General features: G+C 33.3%; 2 protein-coding genes and 1 long non-coding RNA gene across 4 annotated transcripts; 2 read left to right on the top strand and 1 right to left on the bottom strand.

Annotated features, from left to right (window-relative positions):
* Positions 1–333: 333 nt before the first annotated feature.
* LOC143901209 (SIN3-HDAC complex-associated factor) lies at positions 334–22,071 on the top strand. Of its 2 annotated transcripts, none has more exons than XM_077413297.1 (6): positions 334–471; positions 11,247–11,336; positions 12,237–12,390; positions 12,722–12,890; positions 13,334–13,493; positions 14,499–22,071. In XM_077413297.1, exons 2-6 carry the CDS (start codon positions 11,263–11,265, stop codon positions 14,920–14,922), a joined length of 981 nt encoding a protein of 326 aa, XP_077269423.1. In that variant the 5' UTR covers positions 334–471; positions 11,247–11,262; the 3' UTR covers positions 14,923–22,071. The 2 variants fall into 2 exon arrangements, with proteins under 2 accessions (XP_077269423.1, XP_077269422.1); XM_077413296.1 differs by lacking the exon at positions 334–471 and adding an exon at positions 512–1,216.
* On the bottom strand, positions 1,223–7,880 carry LOC143901212 (uncharacterized). Its single transcript, XR_013258017.1, has 4 exons — positions 7,538–7,880; positions 7,236–7,445; positions 3,850–3,886; positions 1,223–1,801 (listed from the first exon to the last, which is right to left on the bottom strand). It is a non-coding gene; the product is annotated as an uncharacterized LOC143901212 (long non-coding RNA).
* A 1,866-nt stretch (positions 22,072–23,937) lies between the features above and the next one.
* On the top strand, positions 23,938–25,564 carry LOC143901211 (rhythmically expressed gene 2 protein). The gene is made up of 2 exons (XM_077413305.1): positions 23,938–24,390; positions 24,651–25,564. Exons 1-2 carry the CDS (start codon positions 24,106–24,108, stop codon positions 25,128–25,130), a joined length of 765 nt encoding a protein of 254 aa, XP_077269431.1. The 5' UTR covers positions 23,938–24,105; the 3' UTR covers positions 25,131–25,564.
* The last annotated feature ends 6 nt before the right edge of the window (positions 25,565–25,570 follow it).

Here is a 25,570-nt window from a genome sequence, read left to right as displayed (position 1 = left end):
CCGTCAACTGTGCTCTTAGGATAATTAAAACGTTTTTAGATCACGCGGTTTCGCTTAAAAAAGCGAAAAATTGTATATCGTTTAGCTGCCGAAGAGTGGGGGTGAGACGTAGAATATGTGGTGGTTTCGGAACGCATTTGTCCGACGACATGTAGCGACAAGCCTAGTTTACATCGATCACTTGATATACGCGTATTAAATAGTAAATAACTATTAAATTAGTTTGATTATTGGCTGATCAGTTTTAAATATACTATTTGATACGATCGAGTATCAAAAGAGATCGGTGTAAACTAGGCCATTGTGGTTTGTCCCATTTGCTGCGTCCCGTGTGTAGGAACTTTCAATTTTTTCCCCGCGCTTCATTGGCAGCACTACGTACGTGTGCAGCGCGAAGAGCGTGCGCATAGCGAAACCGTCTCAAAAGTGTCCGGCCGCCGTGGACCGCCGTCACCTGTCTCACGTCTTGAGGTAAGTGCTTATGTACCATCGCGCCGTTTTATTAAGGGAAAGTTTATGGAATTGCAGCGTATATGTAGTATATACGGTCGCGGTGATGCATTGCGTGAAATTGTCATCGATCGTAGAAGTGTCATATGTCAATACGCGCTGCGCCGACTGGCAAATATGTTCGTGACGGCGACCACCGCTGCGGCCGCCTTCGTGTTACTTGTCTGATCGCGGCGACTTCATATGCCGCTATCGCCGCGCCGCGGCTCTACGCTCTACGACGGCCGTCGCACACTACGTTTCTCATATCATGCGAAGTTCGCCGCAGATGAACTGTCTCCCGTATTTTCTCTCGCGGTCACTGCAACGCAGCTTTCTCTCGCTTACGTTGACTGTCGCGTCGATTTTTCTACGATACTGTCACGTTCGTTGCGTCGCGTGATGTCTGGTGTACGACTCGCACGTGGATATCCGATTTTACGGTTGCTTGGTATATAATCGTACGTCATGGTGTATGTACGCCGTGCCGCGCATTAAGCGTCGCAGGTATCACCTGTCATGGCGCGCGCCGCCGTCACTGCCGCCGTTATCATACGGCTGAGCTCTAGTCATGGCAGTTTCGTAGCTGTTCACTTGAACCGCTCTTCGACCGTACCTTTCCTAAATCTACTTTTCCTCTCTTGAAAGAGAAATGACGCTGGATAGCTTCGTAATAGATTTATTTTATTGTATAAAATAAAAAGTACGATTTCCAGAGTATGTGCAGGTAAAAAGAATAGACTTCGTCTCGTCTGTCAACCTTAACATAACCTAACCTAACCTAACTCAATCTGGCTCTAACCTGTTCAACCATATATCTGCTCTTTACGCGCGCAGCATGCTCGGCAGCCACGCAAAATAAACCATTCATATCGTGATTCGCACGATTCTTGACATTTATTTTTTATTTTATGTACACGGTCAAGCCTTGACATTTACGACTGTCATAGCTACTCAATATTCTTACCGGACGTCCTAATTTCATTTACACGGTTTTATTTATTTATTTTTATACGTGTAGGAATAGTTTTTACATTTACGAATTTTCCGTATCATATTCTGTCCTATATCTCCTAAACCCTGAAATTCTCAGTTCGAAGTTCGACGAATTAGATTGTCGATACTTGCGACTTGCGAGATAAGCGCAATGTCGACGTGAAGCTCGCGCGGTCAGTTCGACGCGTTGCCGATCATGTGGTTGCAAGAGAGAAGGGGATGGCTACGATGGCGGCCGTCACGCGCCATGTCGCGGCCGCACTTTTGCACGTCATCTTGCGCTTTCCCTTCACCCTCTTTCGTTTTGTTGCATCCACTGTGTGCAATGAGGGAAAAGCGCATTAGCATTTTTTTCTCCTACACTCGCGCAGACAAACAATACGCTGGCGGCCCTTTTTACAAAAGATTTAACAATATAACATAACCGCGAGGTGTAGAAGGGTTACGTGACATGTCAGTCTTTTTTTTTAATAGAAAATTCCAAGGGTGCATTCCGTTTCATGTGCATCATTTATCCTAACCGAATGTTAAACAAGAATAAATGATGCATTATGCGCAACACAACACACACACACACACACACACACACACACACACACACACACACACACACACACACACACACACACACACACACACACACACACACACACACACAAACACACACACACACACACATCATACATGAAACGGAATGCACCCCAAATAATAAACGACGTGTATCATTGATTTTGTTTAAAAAAACATTGATTTTAGTTTATTTATTTTATCACACACCACACACACACGTGACCTTTTATTACAAAATGGCTCTTAGAATAAACATCTGAATACGTCAGATTTGGAGTACATTGAACTTTGTTACAATTTATAATTTTTTCGATTAAGTTAAGTGATAACTAGACTAAAGTTTTTTTTTCCGTCATGCATGCGACTTTCGGGACATGATATATAGCATTCTTTTTTCTAACTTTTTTTTTATTTTTCAAACTTTGCTGCAGGAGAGGAAAAGAAAATCGTGGGTAGTTCGCATTGTGCAAACTATTGTAATTTTCTCGGTAATTGTTAATATTTGCGAGTATAGAGGATCCATTTCAATATGCACGTACTTCGAGTTAGTTCTTTGTAAACATCGCGAACCGAACCAAAGCTTCAGGAAATCTATGAATCGAAAGCCGGAACTTCAAGTTTATTTCAATACAAGGGCTTGAAGCCGTGATCAGACTACGGATTGGGATTGAGATTGGATTGAAATTTATTCAATCAGAATAAAGGAAACTAACTTCAAGTTTAATGAACTTTGCTCTAATTGGTCAAATTTCAATCCAATCTCAATCCCAATCCGTAGTCTGATCACGGCTTTAAGGGTCGACAGGAGTAACACTACCGACCTCTGTCGGGTTGCTTAGCTGCGAGTCCGTATTTTATTTATTATAAATTTTTTAAGTCACACAAAATGGAAAATCCGGCTATGTACCGGCTTGCGGCTGATCTTACTGATTAAAACGAGCATAAGTTTAATGAGATTCGTTAATTAATTTGGCTAAAATTTGGGAAAAACCTTTTCTAAGCAGCTTTTCAGGCTTGCTTAGAGCTGCAAAGCTGCTTAGGAACGGTTATCCTAAATTTTGGGAAAAACCTTTTCTAAGCAGCTTTTCAGGCTTGCTTAGAGCTGCAAAGCTGCTTAGGTACGGTTATCCTAAATTTTAGCCAAATTAATTAACGAATCTCATTAAACTTATGCTCGTTTTAATCAGTAAGATCAACCGCAAGCTGGTACATAGCCGGATTTTCTATTTTGTGTGGCTCTTAAAAAATTTATAATAAATAAAATACGGACTCGCAGCTAAGCAACCCGACAGAGGTCGGTAGTGTTACTCCTGTCGACAAGGGGATCCTAAAGCCGTCTGTAATACCGGCTTTTTTTCTTAGCACTAATCTTTTAATTGGCTTTATAGAAATGCAAAATTCTTGTCTAGAATTAAAGTACGCATCAAAATCTAGGTCATGGTGGTCGAATTTATATCAAAAACGAGAAAAAATTAATATTTTTGTTAATTTTTGGTATACGTGACGACAATATTTGCTTTGTACAAAAATTCCACAATAAATATCCACAAAATTAGACCGGCATGACCTAGGGACAACATTTAAGAACAATATCTTGCAATTAGATCTAAGATTGAAAGCCTAGAAAAAAAGATTAGTTAAAATAAACTTTTATATGTGCAAAAGCACATTCAGGTTGACATTGCGTGTAGCGAGAGATGGCGCAGCAATCGAAACAAGGACAGATTCTCTCGTTAGACAAGGACAGATATAAATATATGACATAGAAAACAGGATTAAAAATGTTGACATTACCGACGTCGAGGAAGTTCAGCCTTCACTTTAGGATCCCCTTAACAGAAATCAACAAAGATAAATTGGCAAAGAACAAAAAGATGAGCGAGAAAAACAGAAGATGAAGAGCGCAACATAGAAAACAGCGGTGGTGTGTCGACAAAACATGGGTGGGTTGAAAATAGCACAAAGCACAAAACAGAGTGCAACGTGCAGGTTAGTATGCGAGGCGCGGCGCGTTCTCAAAATAACGCCGCTTTTTTAAATACATATATACATTTACACTCCATATTTCGTTTCGATGAAATTTGTGGTGTAACGAAAGCTTCGAACTCGGAGATTCGCAAATCTCATAGGATACTCATGGAATCGTCTGCATACACGATATTTAAATCGCCGTAATGAATATCGATGCGATGAATAGAATTGAATTAAACCATATTGAAGATTTGAAAATACGAATACGATGTTATTTTAAATAAATGTAATTGTAACATCGGGAAAACATGATCGCAAATCTGAAATTGGACTAAACAACCGCTTGACTGTAGCTATCAATTAGTAACTCGCGATTGTCTTATCTTACAGTAGTTACAGTAAGATACATTGCAATCGTATTAATTGCATCGGTGCCACTTGGCCTTCAAGAGATCGGCGTTAACTTCGCTTAATGATCGAAAATACATGGGTACAATTCGGTGTAAGCAACGTCCTCCGAAAAATGCGTATTGATTCTTTTTTTCATTTCCATGGGACAAGATTGAATCGACTAAATTTCTATAAATGAATGCTGTTTATTTAATAAACAGCAATTATCGTTATATTTTTTCTCAATTTTTTCCAATAATGACGAATTTGCATTTTTGCAAAATTAAAGCTAATAATAGTAATTGAAGTAAACTGCCGGGATTTTTCAAGATTTGATAGATAAATAACGAATAGTTATAATTAACCTTACACTGAGAAAAAAGCTGTTGCTTCAATTTAAGTGCTATTATCCAAACCAATAATTCATATAGTTCAAACCAATAATTTAATTATTGGTTTAATAATCCAGATATTGGGTCTAATAATAATACAATTGAATAAACTACTTATGTTTTTGGCACCCCGTGATGGCACTTAAATTGAAGAAACAGCTTTTTTTCTCAGTGTAGAACCCTAAACGTCTAAAACTTACTAAACTCTAAACAGATAAATTTTACCCAGCACATTTTTATTTGCTCAAAACATCCGGAGGTAAATATTTGGTATTAGGGATTCAAACCATACCTCTAATTTCCATAATTTTGAAATATGTTGTCAAGATATCACCTTAAGCTTAAGTAACATTGTGAAGGTTTTCGCGCGCGTTGAGGGTCGTTGTTCTAAAAAACTAACTTAACCTCCTAACCCTAATCCTAAACTAACCTAACCCAACTTAATTGTTGTATGGATGGAAAAGTGCGTAGATGCAGTAGGTTCCATCCCTCTGCGCCACTCTGCGGAGGGGACCTACTGCATCCACGCATACACTTTTCCACACACACAACATTCTTTCGTTTTGTACAAAAAACGTGTCGAATGAGCATAATTTTAATATTGGATATGAGGAGCTGCAAAGTTTTTCTTAAGAATTACCTAACTTCTTAATAAGCAACGACTCCCAACTAAAACTTTCACAATATTACTCGAAATGATGATCTTGACAACATATTTCAAAATTATGGAAATTGGGGGTGGCTCCCTAATACTAAGGGCCACTTCGACCAAACTCCGATTAACGTAATCGTTGATTAAAAGGTTGCCAACATGACAAAATAATTAGTGTGACCTAATCTAACCATTTGTATTTCTGGCGATTTAATTGTTTTAACCCAATCTTTGGTTACATATCTTTCTTTTCTACAATACACGAAGATATGTGACGAAAGATTAGGTCAGAACGATTATATCGTCAGAAATACAAATTGTTATACTAATTATTTTGTCATGTTAGCCTTTAATCAACGATTGAGTTTGGTCGAAGTGGCCCTAAATGTTTACCCATCCGGAAAAATGTTCGAAATTCAATTCTTTCTTTTTTTAGTCTATTTACAAAACATTGAGAAAGATAGTTCTGTTAATACTTTTGCGATTAAATAAAGCTAAAAGAAGTTATAATAAAAAACGAAATACATGTTTCTTCGAAATTTATTTTTCTCTCTAAAAAATCACTTTTTAGCAGTAAGAAATAAAATAACGAGGACAACGAGATTTTAAAAAAGAAGGTTAGTTCTTTGAGCATTTAGCAGCTGGGGGTCAATTATGTATCTTGAAACATGAAAATGCGAAAAGGAGAAAATTCACTAGAGTCTACGATTTTATTGTCGAAATCTAGTAAAACTGTTCACTTTTCACATTTTCATCTCGTTTCAAGATACATAATAGACCCTCAGGGGGTTGATTGTGTATCTTGAAACGAGGTGAAAATTACAAAAGTGAACAGATTTTACTAGATTTCGACAAATGAAATCGTAGATACATTAGTAAATTTTCTCACTTTTGTAATTTTCACCTTGTTTCAAGATACACAATCGACCCCCAAATCCCTGTTTGTTGGAAAACTGTATTTTTTTACGAAATAAAAGTAGGTCTTGTTGAACGAGAAATAAATAGGATTTATAGGTTTATTTATTATAGTGAATAACTTTATTTTAGTTTAAAATGAAAAGACAGAATCATGTTGTATTATATTATATTAATATTATATTTGATGGATTATATGAAGATTGGAAATAAATCAGACTCTGTACTACGTGGTTAATATACGAAATACTTTACTTGAAACAACGTGGTCCCAAACGCAAACGGTCTATATAGCGCCAGAGCTAGCGAGGAAGAAAACATAAGTCCTACTCGTAAACAAAGAAACAATAGCGATAGGCGATCAAAGCGTCTAGACACTCGTTTACGGAAGTATGAACCATAAAAGATATAGGTAACATAAAAATATCTTATTTGTAAAAAGAAAAACACTTTTCTCATCAATATAAGATTATATTATATAAGAATCATATTATGTATTAGTATATATATAGAACAATCACGTTTTTGGACCTTCAGTATTTTGACCCTAGTCTTTAACTATAAGTTTTAATTTTAAAAAAATTAAAAAAAAAGAGAATCTTGTTATAATATAAAAAAATTAAAAATGAATTTTTGTACAGTAAGACTATTAATTTCTTATATTTTGAGAGTAATAACGTTTGAAAAGTTGATGTGGGTCATTTTAATTTTACCCATGTTTAAGGTTCCAGGATTAATACAAAATCAAAACAAAACTATGTTTTGGAAATTGATATACAGTTTAAAGAGAAATTTGTTTATGGAGACAAATAGTTTCATCATATATGTATATTCGTGGGGTGTTCTTTTAATGCACTAACCTTGTCACTCGAAAGTATTTCGTTAGCGAGGGATACATATGTGAACGAGTGCACGTAGTCGAGAGCGATTCCGAAGGAGAACGAGTTCTGCGAATGCATAACACCGTCTTTCTCGCTCGCCCGCTGTCAGCCAATCGAGATCTCAGATTTGGCCACAACCTCCGCTCAGCCTCCGTGTCCATTGGCTGGCCGCTTGGTGACGTTGCTGACCTGTTTTTGAAATTCGGTAAACAAGATCTCACGAAAGCCAGAAAACAGCTCGACGAATATCCACATGATACGAATGAGATTGAATGACTTACTTCATACAATTTGCCAAGAATGACTAAGAAAATGTTTCTGCGTGTCACGCAGCCTTCGATTATCGACACGTCTCTCAAGTGACGATGCTAGAAATAAATAGAAGTTTGGAAAGAACTGAGCGATCGTCGCCGAATCATATTAAACGTTAATATAAATACAGATTTCCAAATGAAAAGTTTACGTGTCTAAAATGTGTAATGATGAGTTACTTAAGTTACTAAATTTCTTCTAAGATCATGATATTAGATAAATTGATATTTAGACAGGGAGCACAGACTTTTGCATAACACATAATGCATAAGCATAAGAAAATTGATTGGTCCATGTACATGTGCATAAGGAATAAATAGACCAATCCATTTTCTTATGCTTATGCATTATGCGTTATGCAAAAGTCTGTGTTCCCCGCTTCACGATGAAATATGACAGGTAAAACTCCTTCCAGATTTGTTAGGCCAGTCATATTAGACTAATTTGGGGGTTAATCGTCCAATTAATCCTCAGGTTGCAATCACCATGAATTGTTTTGATTTGAGGTGCTATAAGTGGGATTTATTTTGCTTCGCAAAATTAACGGGAAATAAAAAGTTATTAACAATATTATCAACAAAAAACGCGATTTTTTTATTTTTTCTCAAATATCTCGAAAACTAAGTAAGATAGGGTAACTAGCTATACATACCTTTTTTATAGAGGGTAAAATTATTTACAATAATGATCTGAACAACATTTATCGTCAAGTCAGTCGTTTAGCTTGCACGCGCCGTTAAACTCCGAGATTTGGATCCCGAAAACCTATGATTTTGTCGTTTTTTTATGTTGCGCCAGTGATTTTTTCCCGTCATTTAAAATGTAATTAAAAATTCCCCAAAAATCACACATTATCTGAGAACTACAAAAAATACTTTTTATGGTGCAATCGATTTTTTAGACTTTTTTGTTTAGTTTGTAGCTGTTAACAAAAAATTTTGATTTTTTGGAATAGTCTTAATTTTTTGCTGTTTTCAGGCCTTAAAATTCATTTGAGATAAATTTTATCATATGCATCTTGTTGTGGATGAAATTTGCAATAAAAAAGCACCCTTGTATTTTTTCCATACGACAAACGCTGATTTTTTTATTGACGCGCAAAGTTAAGCGTTATTCGACCTGTGCGCAATATTGGATAACTTCTCAGATGATTTTTTGGGGATTTTTAATTCTATTTTAAATGACGGAAAAAAATCACTGGCGCAACATAAAAAAACGACGAAATCGAAGGTTTTCGGGATCCGAGTCTCGGAGTTTAGCGACGCATGCAAGCTAAATGACTGACTTGACGATAAATGTTCAAATTATTATTGTAGATAATTTTATGCTCTACAAAAAAGGTATGTATAATTAGTTACCCTATCTTGCTTAGTTTTCGAGATATTAAAAAAAAAAAAAAAAAATAGCGTTTTTTGTTGATAATATTGTTAATAACTTTTTATTTCTCGTTAATTTTACAAAGCAAAATAAATTCCACTTATAGCGCCTCAAATCAAAGCGATTAATGGTGATTGCAACCTGGGAAGATAAATTGGAAGGTTCGATGTCTAATATGACTAGCCTTGTCCAATTTCATGCTGCGGAAGCGCGAGTGAAGTTTAGCAAAATAGATAACTTTATTTTGTCAAATTGAGCATACTTCGGTCGCGTGGCTCGCGTGAAGTGAAGTTTGCCTCGTGCGAGGATTGAGCGGGCTATACACACACATGTGTGCAGCCTGCAGGCTGCGGTCCATTTGACGCTACAAATGCTTTGGAGCGTTCTTCTTCTCCTTCTTTCTTCATTGAAAGAAAAGAGAAGAGGAATGCTTCGAAGCATTTGTAGCGTCAAGTGGAACGCAGCCACAGATATGTATCAAGAAAAACGATATCGTTACAGTACTGTGGTATTGTGATACCGTCTCATGAAACATGTCTCATCGTGTGTAGGTACGTCTCCGAAGGTTTCATGCGATATCAATATTAAGTATTAACAAGTATCGATACATGAATGAAGTCTCCCGCTGTCGATGGAATACATAAGAGACCGAAACAATGACTACGTTTACACGGCCCGATTTACGCTAAAGTTATAACATCGATATTATAACTACTGACGTTAAATACCATGTAAACGCTCTTTTACGACAAAGTTATTACATCGATGTAGTAAGTTCGTCGTAAAAGAGCGTTTACACGGCATTTAACGTCAGTAGTTATAACATCGATGTTATAACTTGACGTAAATCGAGCCATGTAAACGTAGTCTATTTCGAGTCCCTCTAATCAGAGTCTGGTCAACTTGCAGTTCTGGCAAAATTCTGCGAGAAAGAAGGATATACTAACTTTTTCTTTGTCCCTTTTCTATCTCTTTCTCTTTCTGTTTTTCTTGCCTTTTATTACGTTTACGCGAGCATTACTTCTGTAGTAACTTACGATAATTCCTTCGCGTAAACGGGATTTTTCTTCGCGTAAACAGGATTTTGTAGTAACTTACGATAATTTACTCCGCGTAAACGAGTGATATATCGTAAGTTACTACAGAAGTAACACTCGCGTAAACGTAGTATTTGCCAAGAAATGACGAACCAATAAAAAGTTGCTACCGTATAACCAGACTCTGATTAGAGGGATTATACCGTCTATTGATATACATCTGCGCGTGCGCGTTTGCGTTTGCGTGTGCGCACGCGTGTGCGTGTATGTGTGTAGCCCGCTTTACTGGTGAGACCATTCAGGAGGTGAGGAAGAGATACGGGCGGAGGGGGAAGAGAAGAGAGAATTCGGTGATACGCTCGCGCGGAGCGAAGGGAAGCGAAGTTTGGCTCGTGCATGACGTTGATTTTACGATGGGAGAAGGACGGGAAGAAGTTTGACGACGAAATATCATGAAAAGTAGGATTCGAGAGAGGGGGGGAGAAGGCGCGCGCATGCGCATGCGCACACCGCTTGGTGATGCTTCCCGGTGCGCGCGTAGCGTAACCACGCTTCTCGCACGTCGCCGTATGCGCCATCGAGTCTGAATATCGTTGCGATCAATTGCCGCCGTAATAGTCCAGTCAAATTAGACAAAAAAAAAAAGGCTTTTGCTCGGAAGTGAAGCGGTATCAATGAAACCTTTTTAGGGTTGTTGGGGGAATGTAGAAGAGCTTATTTCTGAGTTGTCGGGTTAATAGGACCGATGGGTTTTTAAGGGGGGAGAGGGGGAATGAAAAATTTCGTTTTTTCGCAATAACTCGGCGAATTTTGACCGTACATGATTTACTAACCCCTTATTTTGTAGCTCTTTTAAAGCCCTACAATTCATTTCATGAAGACCCTAATTTAAAATCAATATTTGTCGAGTTCTATAAGAGATATAGCTATAGACGATAGCGAAAAAAATATACACATATGATATATACAGTCGGCTAGAGAGGCATTTTAAAGGTGATCCGAATTAGGATCTGATCCAAAATATGCACTTTACTTTACTTTCTGAGATATTTGGCGGAGATAATTGACACACGAAATAAAACTCATCCTGTATATATTATTATACACATGCATATTATACTTGTAAAATAACAAATGCAATTATTTTTATATATGATATAAAAGATGTATATTATTTTATTATATATACATACATATATATATATTACGAGTTTCTACTGATATAAAATCATGTTATAATATATATACATGTATTAAATTACAGAAACGTACGTAGCAGGATGTTCAGTTTTCACAAACCAAAGGTGTATCGATCTAGTACAGGCTGCTGCATTTGCAAAGCCAAATCTAGCAGGTAAAAATATTATTAAACATATGTGTGTGTGTGTATTTTTGTATTGTATAAATATATATATATTTGTACAATAAAAATAAATTATAATGATATACTCTATAGTTATTAATTTTTTATTTTAAATTATTATTATAATTTATGTTAATAATAAAATTCTATATAATTTTTTATGAAAAAATATATCGAAATTTGGTTATACATATGTGCTTGTACATGTCTTAAAGTGTTCATAAAAAAATTTTTATGAACGGTTTTAAAACAAAATGGTGGCACGCGAGCTTTTGCACGAAAACTACATTTTTCGACCTTACCGTACGTCTAGCTCCCACAATTTTAATCCGATTTATTAAAAATTTGAACTGTAGCTTCAAAATGACATCATCTAGTGAAGTACGTAGGATTTTTTCGATTAATTAAAATTTATCTATTTTATGAACGTTTTTCTGTCGATTTTTTTGGGGAAAAATTTTTTTTTTTATTTTGATGCCATTTTTACAAAAATCAATATTTTGGAAAAAATCTTACGTACTTCACTAGATAATGTCATTTTGAAGCTACAGTTCAAATTTTAAATGAATCGGATTAAAATTGTGGGAGCTAAACGTACGGTAAGATCGAAAATTGTAGTTTTTGTGCAAAAGCTCGCGTGCCGCCATTTTGTTTTAAAACCGTTCATAAAAATTTTTTTATACACTTTAAGACATGTACAACTACATGACATATGTATAACCATATTTCGATATATTTTTTCATTAAAAAAAAAATAAAGAAATTGATCCTTCATTTCAGGCTCACAAGGTGATTTACCCCTTAATTTGAGTTAATATCATGATACATTGATACTACAATATTACACATGTATTTTATTATTATAATAAATCCTTGTAAATTCTTTTACAGTTCGAGATTCACAGATAGTAAAAAGTATGAGGATGACTTTATGCTATGTTTTCAACTTGATGAGAGGCGTAGCGGAGAGATATGTAATGCATGTGTACTTCTAGTAAAAAGATTTAAGAAGCTGCCTCCGGGAAACGATCGCAACTGGAGACATGTCAGTATCTGATAATGGATATTCTTATTTTTATCATTTGAATTTTGATGTTGCAAATACAGTATTATAAGAGTACCACAATTCATTATCTAATAACTTTTAGATTAATTCTTGCTATTGAGTCTTGTTCTTATCACAGTATAAACAAATAATTATCTACTTTAAATTTGTCCTCTCCCTTATATGTGGAAGGTGCAAGATTCCAAATCTTTTGCTTGACAAATGATTGCTGCAATATGAAGATATCCATGATTTAATATTTTAAATTATTATATTATATTAACATTAAATTTAGATTGCAAATTTTTCTTAAGAAGAATTATCTTTGCAGGTTGTGGATGCCCGTGCTGGTCCTGGAATTAAGTCGCTAACAAAATTTAAGGCAAAAAATAAAAGGAAACTTAAAGATAAACCTGACAAATTTGCTAAGAAGAAACATGTTTATGTAAAAACAGAAGCAGATCGGGAACAAAGCCCATCGATAAGCGATGATTTGAACGGTTGGTTAAATAGAAATTTTGCTTCTTAATCTAATATATCAGTGGTCGGAATAATATTACTTTTGAGGCAATTTTCGAGAACTACGCCTACTTCTCTTCTCTTACCTCTCCGCTCAGTCGGCGAGCTCTACAACGGCCGAGTGGAGAACAGATTAATAATTAGGAAGAGTGACCCTCGTACACTCCTGCGAACATGTGACAGTCCCAGATGCTTGAGCGACAGGCTTGTAAGGCTCGCCGGCCGAGCGGAGAGGTAGTAGGCGTAATTCTCGAAAATCGTCTTCAATGTGCAAATAATTCCGACCACAAAATATATGATTCAACATTTAGAAAATATATTAAAAAGAAATTATATAAATAGAAATAGAAATTGATTTCTCAATAATATATTATTGCTAATATTTAATAAACGTATTAACAGTTTTTATTTTTTGATATTGTAGAAGATTATAGATTGGCAGACAGTAAAGCTTCGAGCAGATCGGACAGTATTTCGGACGACGACGATGACATTGGCGCTAACGAAAAACAATTAGATCTCGTTCAAGATCAGGATGTGAATAAAGACGATATTAATTTCTTAGATTTATCTTATTACAAAAGGTAATGTTAAAATTATATAATTTTTACAAATTATTAAGATGATAATAAGAAAAATTTTGTCTCAGAATTTTAGAAAAAATTAACATTTAATATTAATTCTGTAAAAAGATTAAGTATTTGAAAAAGGCAGAAAAAATAAATGTTGAAAATTTTGAAGAATTTAAAAAATTTTAAGCAGGAGCCTTAATAATATATTTTATATGCATTTGATAGATGATTTAACATATATTATATTTCTATTTATTATCTATCTATCTATCTATATATATATATATATATATATATATATATATATATATATATATATATGAATGTATGTATGTATGTATGTATGTATGTATGTATGTATGTATGTATGTCCTTTGTACACTCTTGAACTATTCGACCGAATTTTTACCAAAAGTATATAAAATAGGGGTAGAATTTTTCGGGGAGTGTTATAGAGTGTATAGTTTTTTGTTACCGATCTTCTTGGGAACCGGTATCCGAAATTTTTCGGGAAATAATTGACCGAATCGCAAAGAATTATATATGAAGTAGGGGTAGAATTTTACGGGGAGCGTCATGATGTGTACAGTTTTTGTTACCGATCTTTTTGGAAACCGGCTCCAAATGACCGAATCTCAAAGAATTGTATATAAAAACAGGGAGGGAAAAAAGAGGGAGAGAGAGAGAGAGAGAGAGAGAGGGAGAGAGGAGTAGAGGGATAGAGGGAGAGAGGAAGAGAGGGAAAGAGAAAGAGAGAGGGGGGGAGAGAGAGAGAGAGAGAGAGAGAGAGAGAGAGAGAGAGAGAGAGAGAGAGAGAGAGAGAGAGAAAGAGAGAGACTATTTGCGTGTCTTAATACACATGTCATCCGGGGCGAAGCCCGAGTAACCAGCTAGTATATTATAAGTTTCGAGTTTATATATTCACATCTTTGAATATTTCTTATATTGTAGATATGTATCTCAAATATTTCTTATATTTCCATTTGCATATATTCTATATTTTTTTTTGTTTTACAGAGAAATTATTTGCTGTGGCAGCATTTTCAGAGGCGCCAATGGTGAGGTCATAATGTATCCATCTCGCCTGAAACCTTGCATAAACATTGCCAGGCGACAGCTTATTACTTCTTTAACAGTCGCCAGTCCCACTCACAGTTCTGCGTCTACCAGCCTTGTCCATGGTGTTGAATCGCCATCGTCAAGTCCAGATACAAGTTCAAAACAAACGAAGACCGATAGTGACTCTTCGTCCGATTCCGGTTACGACGAATCCTCTAATCAGGGTGAGAGCAAAATAGCGAAGAATGTCCAAGTTCAGGCAGATGTGAAAATGATAGAGAAAGCTGTAACAGCTATAGAACTTGATCAGTTATCAAGTTGCAAAACCTTACAATCTGTCAACAACGTTATTAATCAGTCACTTCAGTCAGTCTCCAATTAATGTCGGCCCTTTATAGAGGGTTAATTTATTCCTTTACTTATGAAGACACACACACACGTATACAGGGTGTCTGTTAGATAATTTTTTTAATCACAGTTTTCAACAAAACTTTTAATCTGGAGAATTTTACTTTGGCCTTAACTTCAAAGTTTTTAGTTCTATGATACATGAAGTAGATTTTTGACATCTGATTCTTGCAGTTTACTTTACTACCTTCGATTTATTTTTTTAAATCTTGAAATATCCTTTGAATTTCAATTTATGGAGGATTCACATTGCGTCCGATCACGTTCGATGTTCGACGTACGACGATCCGACATCCAATAACAGAATTTATTATTAGAGACAAAAATTTCCTATTGGATGTCGGATCGTCGTACGTCGAACATCGGACGCAGTGTGAATCCTCCATTCGAGACGACTTCCTCATGGAGAATATTCGAATTTTAATTCTATAATAGGCTTTGAAAATCCTACTTTACTTATATTTAAATTATTTTTTATTATATATATTACTTTGCATTGTTAATACATGAGGATAATTAAATAATAATAATACAAAAAAAGTTACCTTAGAAAAGAACTTTTTTCAGGATTTTCAGGATTTAAGGGAGATGTTTTGTATGTTTAATCAATTCCAATACATAAAAGGAATACTTAGCAATGATGAAAAATTTATCTCGAAAGTGAGACTGTTTTTTTAAGTTGTGTTCAAAACATGTCCCTAGAAATCCATACAATTTTTTTTACCGAAAACATTTTTTTCTAAAATTAATACATCTTACACCAGATACAGTAATTTGTTGCAGTATAAACGCGTCACCCTGTATAACTATAAGCTGAAGTTAATTAAGTATATACTATTCCCGGGCAGCCAAATGGTTCTGAAAGAATTTCAAACCTTCGCTTCGGAGGTTTAAATGCCATTTGGATGCAATTTATTGTGCTAAGGATAATTAGAATTAATTACAGCGATGAATGGACGTAAACCGCCATTTCTCGAGACGATAATTTTTAAGTCTTATATTAAGCAATATAAACACACATCAAAGTTCTGTGATGATATTGTAAAGTAAGAGACGCTCAGAATTCTTATGCCGAACAGCGATCCGAGCTGGCGGTTTACGTACTCGCTTTTTTAACACGTCAAGTGCCACCGCTTAAGGTGAGAAACATACGTAGGGTGTGCTGTAACAACCAAAGATAATGTCACGATAAAAAAACTTATGATAAAGCAATGAAACGTTAATATTTACAAAATTTTCTCATTTAAAATCGAATATTAAGTTGTTAAAATGTCGACATTAGAAAGTTTCACGGAACATTCCCTTATAAATTTTTAAAGCTTATTTTCTTAGATTTAATTCTTTTAATATTCTTAGATTTCAAGGTTTTTGAATTCCTCGCATTTAATAAAGATGCAATTATTCTGAGAACAGTTGAAAAAAATATTGGACTTTTCCTCTTTTTTTTTGTTTCTTTAAACTAAAATTTGATAGAAAAACGAAATTTCATGTGTAACGATTTAGTAATTGACTCAATTGTGAAGATATATTGTGTAAAAAATTGGAATTTTAACGCCTTTGTCGAGAGAAAACTAAATTGACAAACAAAACAGATTTTTTTGAAAGAATATTTGATGGTTGTTGCGGGACACCTCGTAAAAGTTCCAAGCTGCCAATCGATCCTCATCTGGGTTTAAAAAAGAAAAAAAAGAAACGGGGGAAAAAGCGGAGATTTCTTGTATTTCCTTCCAGATCATGATGCTCCATGACGTAAACTAATTGTTAGCGGTCATCTCGACGACCCAGATCGATAGCAATAAATAAATGCAAACAATTGTATAGCGAAGCGATTGATAAAGTCTGTTTTTAGTCTGTATTGAGACAGTATTAATAGAAAAATGAAAGATCTAGATAGAAGAATTGAAAGTGGCAATCAGATTGGCAAACTGGACCAGCGAATCTTTGTTTGATAAATAATTTTAGAGAATATGATACTTATATACAGAAACATTTCTATGGAAAGAAGAAAGGACAAAGAGAAGAATAAATAAGTAAAAACTGTTGGTTCCTAGTTAACAAAGAAGAGATGGGCATGCTTCGATTACACGTTTAGCGCAAAGTTTGTTCAAATCTCATTTTATATAGGACTTTCACTGTTTTTGCATTGTCAATGGATCAATTTGGAGTTGATTTTTCTATAACGGAAACGAAGGACCGACTCTAAATCAATTGTAAAATTTATAAATTAAGAATGTTTGAGCTCATATAAAAATCGAGGGATACATTTTTATTGGACAGAGAAAGGAAAATAATCGGAAATGGTTGTTTGACATAAATTGGTTAATCATTTTCGACTGTTTTCTTTAGCGCTAAACACGAAGGAAAAACGGGCTAAAAAGATGTACAAGCCGAGTACCTGCTGAAAACAAGCCGCAACTGTGATCGTGGGGTTGTTTTCAGAATTTTTTTCCATTTTTATTACACGCAAAAAAATAAAGGAGGACCGACCATTTGATGAAAATCGTGTACGATTCGAAAAAAAAAAGATCGACATAAGATCTGCTAAAGACAGGATTTATATATCCGTGGAACCGATAATTTATGGGGATTAATTAAGCCGAAAATTGATCCGAAAATCAGTGGAATTAACAATTTTTTAACATATGTAAAAATTTTATTTTACATAATTAATTTTTTAAAATATGCGAAACATCACATATTCAGTGATGTAAAATACTTAAGTACTAAAAAACTATATTGTATATTTTTATTATGTAGATGCAACGAACCACGGATTTATAAATCATTATATTTCAAAAAGGAAGGAAAATGTAATGACTCTTGGCTTGAAAGTTGGATCTGATATGATGGGAAAGTATGTGCAATAATATTGTCGAACCCGTCCAGCACTAAGCGAGTCATTATTTTCTATATTATTCAACAAGAATCGAGCTGCTCATAAAATTCTTTCGAGTATAAGAATCAAAATTATTGAGATTTGGCGGTTATTGTAGTGGACTCAAAATAATCTTGTTTTGAAATTTAATAAAAAGATTAAGATAAATTAAATTTGATAAAATTAGATAAAATTATATATTGAGATTTAAATTATAAAAATTAAAAGATATAAATTGATGTTAAACTTAACCCTTAAATGCCACACCTCTCAAGAATCTCGTAAATGACACATGGGGTCTAAAAGACCCCAGCATGAAAAATGTCTCCTTACTCATTGATTTTTTGATATTTAGTTATGAAAATTATTTTCAATGTTCAAGGCTTAGAAAAGAGAATAAAATGCTTATATTGTTAAAATTTCAATTTCAACATAGTATAAAAAAATTAAGTAAACTGAGTACTGCTAAGTGTACAACCGGGTAGGTCAATCACTCAACTTTCATCAATGGGAGCATGAGCTCCATTTTTGGGGGGAACATTTGAAAATATATCATTGTAAAGGGTCTGGGGTCCGCTGGACCCCGGGTTGCATTTAAGGGTTAAAATCATGACCGGCGATTATGCACAATTATTCAAAATTTTTGACAATCAAAGTTTTTAAAAAGATTATGAGTCCACCGTTGAGTCGCGAAATATTGCCGAGAAATACGTGGGGAAAAAAGCTCGTTTATTGCCCATCGGACTTGCGAAGGCTCCGACAATCATATAATAACGTAACAGGAAGCGATAACAGTTTTTTCATAATCAAACATCGAAAAGTCTGATCTATCAAAGGATAACGCTAATCAATCACCTTTTTCCGCGATAGATCACATTTGTACATTTCTTGTATGATCTCTATCATTTCTCTTTATTCTGAGATATAATATTGATAATTATTATATTGTCTTCTCTTACTATGATTTATCGTAGTTAATATATGCGATAATCGAGGCTGGATCATATAGCAAGAAAAATATAAATTTATATTTAAATTAAATTTAGCATTAAATATATATATATTTGTTATAAATATTTAAATATAAATTTATATTTGAATTGAATTTAGCATTTAAATGTATTTATGAAGCTAATAAGCTCGGTTAAACTCAGAAAGCCGGTATGATTCCGTCTAGATTACAAAACAAATAGTTTTTTTTATTTATTTATTTCATAAGTCGACTTATTTTTACTACTAAACATAATATTCCTTTTTTTATGTAAATTTATACGTACATTGTATGCACATATATTTTTATATGGATCAGTGATCTTCACTTCGTGATTTTTTTAACACTGCCAGAAAATAAATGCGGTTTTCAATAAGAGATAACGGGAATTGCAATGGCTGGCAATATATCGTGCAAGTTATTTATTTCTCATATCCTTAAAAGTGACGAATTAGTATTAATTACTAATATTGGCTATTAAATTGGTATTAATTAATTAATATTTTTAAACATTATATATTAGTATGTTAATGGTATCTATATTAATTAATTGATATCAATTGTTAGTTAATATATTAATATTCATTTAAACAGATTTTATCAACCATACTAAATTTAAAAGAAATCGCAAAATGTTTTCACATTCAAATGTGGTGTGATAAATGGCGTATCAATATAACAGAAAAGTATTCGAATATATTTAGGAAAATATTCGAGTTTTAATGAAATGGAGGAAAAACGATTAAAATGTAAATTCAAATTTTATTTATCAGAGGATATATATATATATATATATATATATATATATATATAAAGATATATGATACTGTATAAATATACACAAGTATATGATACAAAAATTTACAATGGAGTAGATAAGATATGATACATGGAAAAATACAAAATATATGAACACATGGTATAAAAAAAACAATAAAACTGTAAAATTTTATATATGTAATATATCGCGGAGACAAACTGTAAAAGGAGCGAAAAACCAACGAAGCTATTTAAATAAAGAAACTTTTAATATACTGAAAATTTGAAGTCGCAAATTGTAAAAAAAATTCTGCAATTCTTAAATTGTATAATTGTGTAATTAGCAGTTTTTACAGTAAAAAACGTTTACAATCTTAAAAAGTCTTTTAAAAAGCAGATACAATTAAAAGTTATACTTGGAATTTATTGTAAAAATGTCATTTATGTATCTGAAAAATTGTTTCTCTTAAATTTTATTAATTATAATGTTTGGAAATCCAGAAATCCTCCTTATCAGTTTATCCGTCGACATTGATATCGCCGAGACATCATTTAAGAATTTGCACAAATTATTATCGCTCATCAATTATTGGGATCTCAAGATAGCAAGCATATTTTTTTTATTTTTACGTAATTGATAATTAATTCGCAAGAACACACGCAACAGTGGCGTTTATTATCGCGTGAAAAATTTTTCAAGTCTAGTTGTATCAGGTTGATCAAAAAGTTACGCGTATCTCTTTTATTTGTTTTATTTTTAATCAGAGAATTTTTAGATCAATCTGGAGGGATAAAATAATAAATAATTTATATTATGATATGTAAACTAGATATATTAAATAATAAATTTGATTATCGTAATAATAGGGAAACAACCAGATTATATTCACGAAAATTTTGATATATGCATTTTCTACATAGTTATTTGTAAAATATACGTATTTTACATATATAATAATATAATGTTCGCTGTAAGTAAATTAAAACGCGTGTTCTCGCGTGTTATTATTCGATCTAAGGACAGAAAATCTAAGCGAGCAATAATCTATCGGAAAATACGTGCAGCATAATTTACATCTCTCGCGTTTTTGCAAAAGTTTCGGGATTCCTTTTTTACTTTTATACTATAAAATTTATGACTAAATATAAAAATAATGGATCTGTATATATATAGGCTGCTAATAGCGCGCTCCCCGAACGTAGCCATAAAGAGTTGAATTATACAAAAATCAAGCGTTTCATATAAGAAACTTTAAAGACATTGAAAAACGTTTAAATTATCTTGTTAGGAATTACATATACAGGCTGTTTTAAATTTTGATAAATTTATTTTAGATATATTTTTTATATATTTTAAAAATCTATAATAAATTTATAAATAAATTTATTTCTTGAAATCCTCTGCTCTGCAATATTTAAATGTTAATTTTTAATAAACGTTAACTGAATTACTTGCATGTACAAATGTAAATTCAATTTTAATATGTAAATTTGTTGTCAATGAGTTAGTTAATTGAATTAGATTATATCAAAATTCTCGAAGTGTTATAATATTTTGAAAAATTCAGGGAAATAAAATAGGAGTAAAAGAATGCAGGAATTTTATTTGGACAATTTTGTAATATATTTTTATGTATATTATAAGAAAATATATCGACATATTTTCCATTTAGAATAAATATATCTCAGCTTTCAAAATTTCTACAAATTTCGAAAATCCTGAAGCTTTTGTGAAGAATTTAAGCAAAGATTAAGGATAAAATTTCGCGTAAACATTAAAAATAACGATTATGAGACTGACCAATGTATTTAGCGGGTAATCGTTTTTTACACAACATGTATAGATATATAAATACATGAATATCTCTGAACGTGCGTGTGTGCATAGAGATTAATCGGTTAATTTTTCATTTGTGCAAATATTAATCGCAAAACTCAAGTTACAACATGAGTGATGACTGCTATAAAATTAATATATTATTATTAATATATTATATTGATCACGAAATTCATTCGTCTTTCCTACAGCTCTTACGAGTAAAATTAATAATAAAATAATTATAAATGTAAAATAAAAAAGCGATAGATGGTTGATAAAATACGAATGGACTTTTTGATCAAAAAGGAATCTATATATATATATATATATATATATATATATATATATATATATATATATATGTATATATATATATACACACACATATATACGCGCATTTGTATATATATGTATGTATAAAATAATTCCAATCATTGTGTAAAATTAGGAATATTATACATTGTGTATATTCGTAGGGGATATTATTAATATTATCATTATATCGCGCTTGCGTCGGCGATAATCTCGTCGGTTCTCGGTTGGCCGAAAGCATTCTTTTCGAATTTTGGCCGGAATGTTGTGCAACGGACGGGACGATCAATTCTTTTTATTTTATAAGAAAGAAACACGCCACCTTGTATCCATGTACAATTTTGTAATAAATCAGTTTATTTGTAAATGAGCTCCGTTTCCCTTCATGTCCAAGTTACATCTTTCTCTAATGTTTTTCGAATCTGTTTTTTTTTGTAGCGATAATAGGACGTCTGTAATTAGATTGTGGCTGCGATCCACTTGACGCTATAAATGCTTTGTTGAGCGTTTTTCTTCTCCTTCGTTCATTGAAAGAAAAGAGAAGAGGAATGCTTCGAAATATTTGTAACGTCAAGTGGACCGCAGCCTGTACCTAACATTCGTGAGATGTTCGTAGCTGAAAACGTAAAAATCGTAAATTTTTTGTAAATTTCTAATTCGTCGCTTTTCAATTAGAGCGGTCATGGGCGCAATTTAGCTGTTACTTTATTTTGAAGCGCCTCATGAAATGTAAACCATTAAAGTGCTGGTCTACAACCTTGCTTTAAAGTACTCTAATAATCGCCAACGATAGAAAACGATAAAAAATTTCTTATCATTTTTAATATGGTTAGTGAATCGTTTATTTACGATACTCTATCAGAAATTTACGTTACAAAATACTTGGGATCTTATTGTAAATGTCTTAAACGGCCGGGTCAGGTTGGGTTAGCTGCGAGTCCGTATTTTATTTATTATAAATTTTTAAGAGCCAAAAAATGCAAAATTCGGCTATGTGTACCGGGTTGCGGCTGATCTTACTGATTAAAACGAGCTTAATTTTAATGAGATTCGTTAATTAATTTGGCTAAAATTTGGAAAAAACGAATCCGTAATTTGAGATGTCGGCCGGCCGGCCGTTTTTCCCAAATTTTGGCCAAATTAATTAACGAATCTCATTAAAATTATGCTCGTTTTAATCAGTAAGATCAGCCGCAACCCGGTACAAAGCCGGATTTTCCATTTTTTGGCTCTTAAAAATTTATAATAAATAAAATACGGACTCGCAGTTAGTCCAACCCGATAGAGGTCTCCACCATGACTCCTGTCGCCTAAATTGACCCAAATTACCGACAATTGCAGGAAGGGCTCCAACTTTGAGTAGATTGCACAGAAGTTAAAAAAGTTTATACACAATTAAAGTATGCACGAAAACACATCGCGCGAGTGTTGATTTCAAGACAAAAATCGAAAAAACTTTTTTACATACATTTTTGAGCTGTCACCTACCGTAAACGTTTGCTTAATACAGGAGTTGTACAGTTTGTATGTATGTACAAAATAAGATACATGTGCCATTCGTATAATGTGAATAAAAAATACCATACATGAAAAACTAAAATTAATAACGCAACAAAAAAGTTTGAGCCTTCGCTACTATTTTGTGCAAAAGCACCATGCAGGTTGATAGGATAAGCAGTATTGCGTGTAGCGAGAGATGACGCAGCGATCGAACAAGAACAGATTACTATATAGTTAAACAAGGACAGATATAGAGAATACAGGATTAGAAATGTTGACATTACTGACGTCAAAGATCCGACTAGAATATCGGCTAAAGGGGGACGTAGTAGACCTAAGGTTATAAAAGTTAACCGATAATTGTGAAATATAATTAATTTGTTAATTTTTCAATAAAAATACAACAAATCATTAAAGTAATAAAGATGGAGCAATGCGAAGCAATTAAAAAGCAATCATTGTATGCCGGATTTAGTTGCATAAAGTTATTAGAAATATGTTTTTGCCTAAAAATGATAAATTTTACGTTTTTTGTAAATATTTAAAAAAATATTAATTTTAAAAGAGAAGCAATTGTTGATTCTGAAAGAGCAATTAGGGAGCAATTGTTTGAGCTATAGTTCATTAAAAAATATGAACTTCCAGTGCCAACTTATCTCCGGTCCTGTCGGTAACCAATGTTTCGACATTCGGATTTTCTTTATCGTTCGCTAGATGTCGACGCCATCGACTGATCGTGTATGATTCATGATTGCCATGATCGGTGCATCACGGTGCATGGTGCATGTGATATTTTCGCACTTTCGCAGCCGCAAATCGCGAACTGGATCTTCGCTCTTCTCTTTCTTGTCGAGTGTATCTAATTGTTTGATTCATTGAAAATCATCGAAACTGAGGGATTATGATTAATTGTGTTCGGCCCCGTCTCGTAACCTTCGACGTGACCGGTACGTTGCTGATGACCAAGCTCGAGGAGCATTACGTCGAAATCGGCTCCCAATACGGTTTACTTGTCGAGCCAAGAAAATTGGCGCGAAGCTTCAAGAACAATTTTGCGCGGCTTACTAAGGAACACCCGATATATGGCAAGCACACCGGGTTGGGATGGAAGAACTGGTGGAGAACGATCGTATATAACGTATTTAAGGAACAGCACGCCTCTGTGTCGACGGAAACATTGGACAAAGTAATATTAATGATAAAAATTGGAGATATAAGACATAATATTATTTGTATTATATATTTATATAAAAATAATACTTATAATTCTATTTGTATTATTTGAATTTAATTATCTAAAAAATAGAGTTAAAACTTTATTATTGAAATAAACTATTCTGCTCAGTTTTATTTCTTTGCTATTATATTTATTTTCTACTGATCCATTGCTTCTATTTTATTATTGATGCAAATGGATTTGATTTAATTTATTGTTTTCTTTCTTAGGTTGCTGACAACCTGATAACCTGTTATAGTACCAGCAAATGCTGGTATAAGTACCCTGGTACCATTGATCTACTCGACTCCTTGCAGAAGAAGAATGTTGCTTTGGGAGTTATCTCAAATTTTGATCAACGATTGGAATCAATTCTCGAAGATGTTCAAATTCGTCAGTATTTTGTCTTTGTTCTGACCTCATATGACTTTGGAACAGAAAAGCCAAGTTTGCCAATATTCCAGGAAGCATTAAGATTGGTGAAATCTTCTCAAGGAAAGGAAATATTACCTCAAGAAGCGACACACATCGGCGATACAGTAAATAACGATTATTTTGGAGCAAGAAGCGCCGGTTGGAATGCTTTATTAATAAAGCATGACAATGAGATTATTGAGAGCAAAGTGCCAAAGGAAGATGTTTTTAAAAGTTTGAAAGAACTTCAAAGGCACTTTGACAGAGTGCTTAAAACGAGTTATATAACACAATGATAATTATTATTATTCAATATTTTAGATTTATTTTATAATATAGAATTATTTAATAACAATTTCTATGTGCCAAAAGAAACAGTCTGATAAGGAAAGAGTTAGTGAAATGTGCAAATTACTAATTTATAGAAATTTTTTTTATTTTATATTCATATTTTTTTTAATGTTTTTTTATATTTGTGTATTTATAGATTTATGCAATTTTCTTTTTTTTATTTTATGTATACTTCTAGATATTTGATATAGGTATATCACAAGGTGTTCAAAAATTCGATATCCAAAGGTAATAGAACAGACCAAAACAAATGTTTTTTTATTAAATAACCATGGGTCTGAAACTAATATTGGGCAACTTGTGAATCTGTACAGATAAAATAAGAGACTAGGGAGTAGGTAATTATCTGTAATTGAGAATAAAATGATATTACAATTTGCATTAA

This window comes from Temnothorax americanus, unplaced genomic scaffold (genome assembly GCF_048541705.1).
Source record: "Temnothorax americanus isolate GAGA-0224 unplaced genomic scaffold, ASM4854170v1 Scaffold32, whole genome shotgun sequence".
Lineage (NCBI taxonomy): Eukaryota > Metazoa > Arthropoda > Insecta > Hymenoptera > Formicidae > Temnothorax > Temnothorax americanus.
The sequence above is the reverse complement of the archived record's forward strand: the minus strand, read 5'-3'. Positions and strand labels throughout refer to the sequence as shown.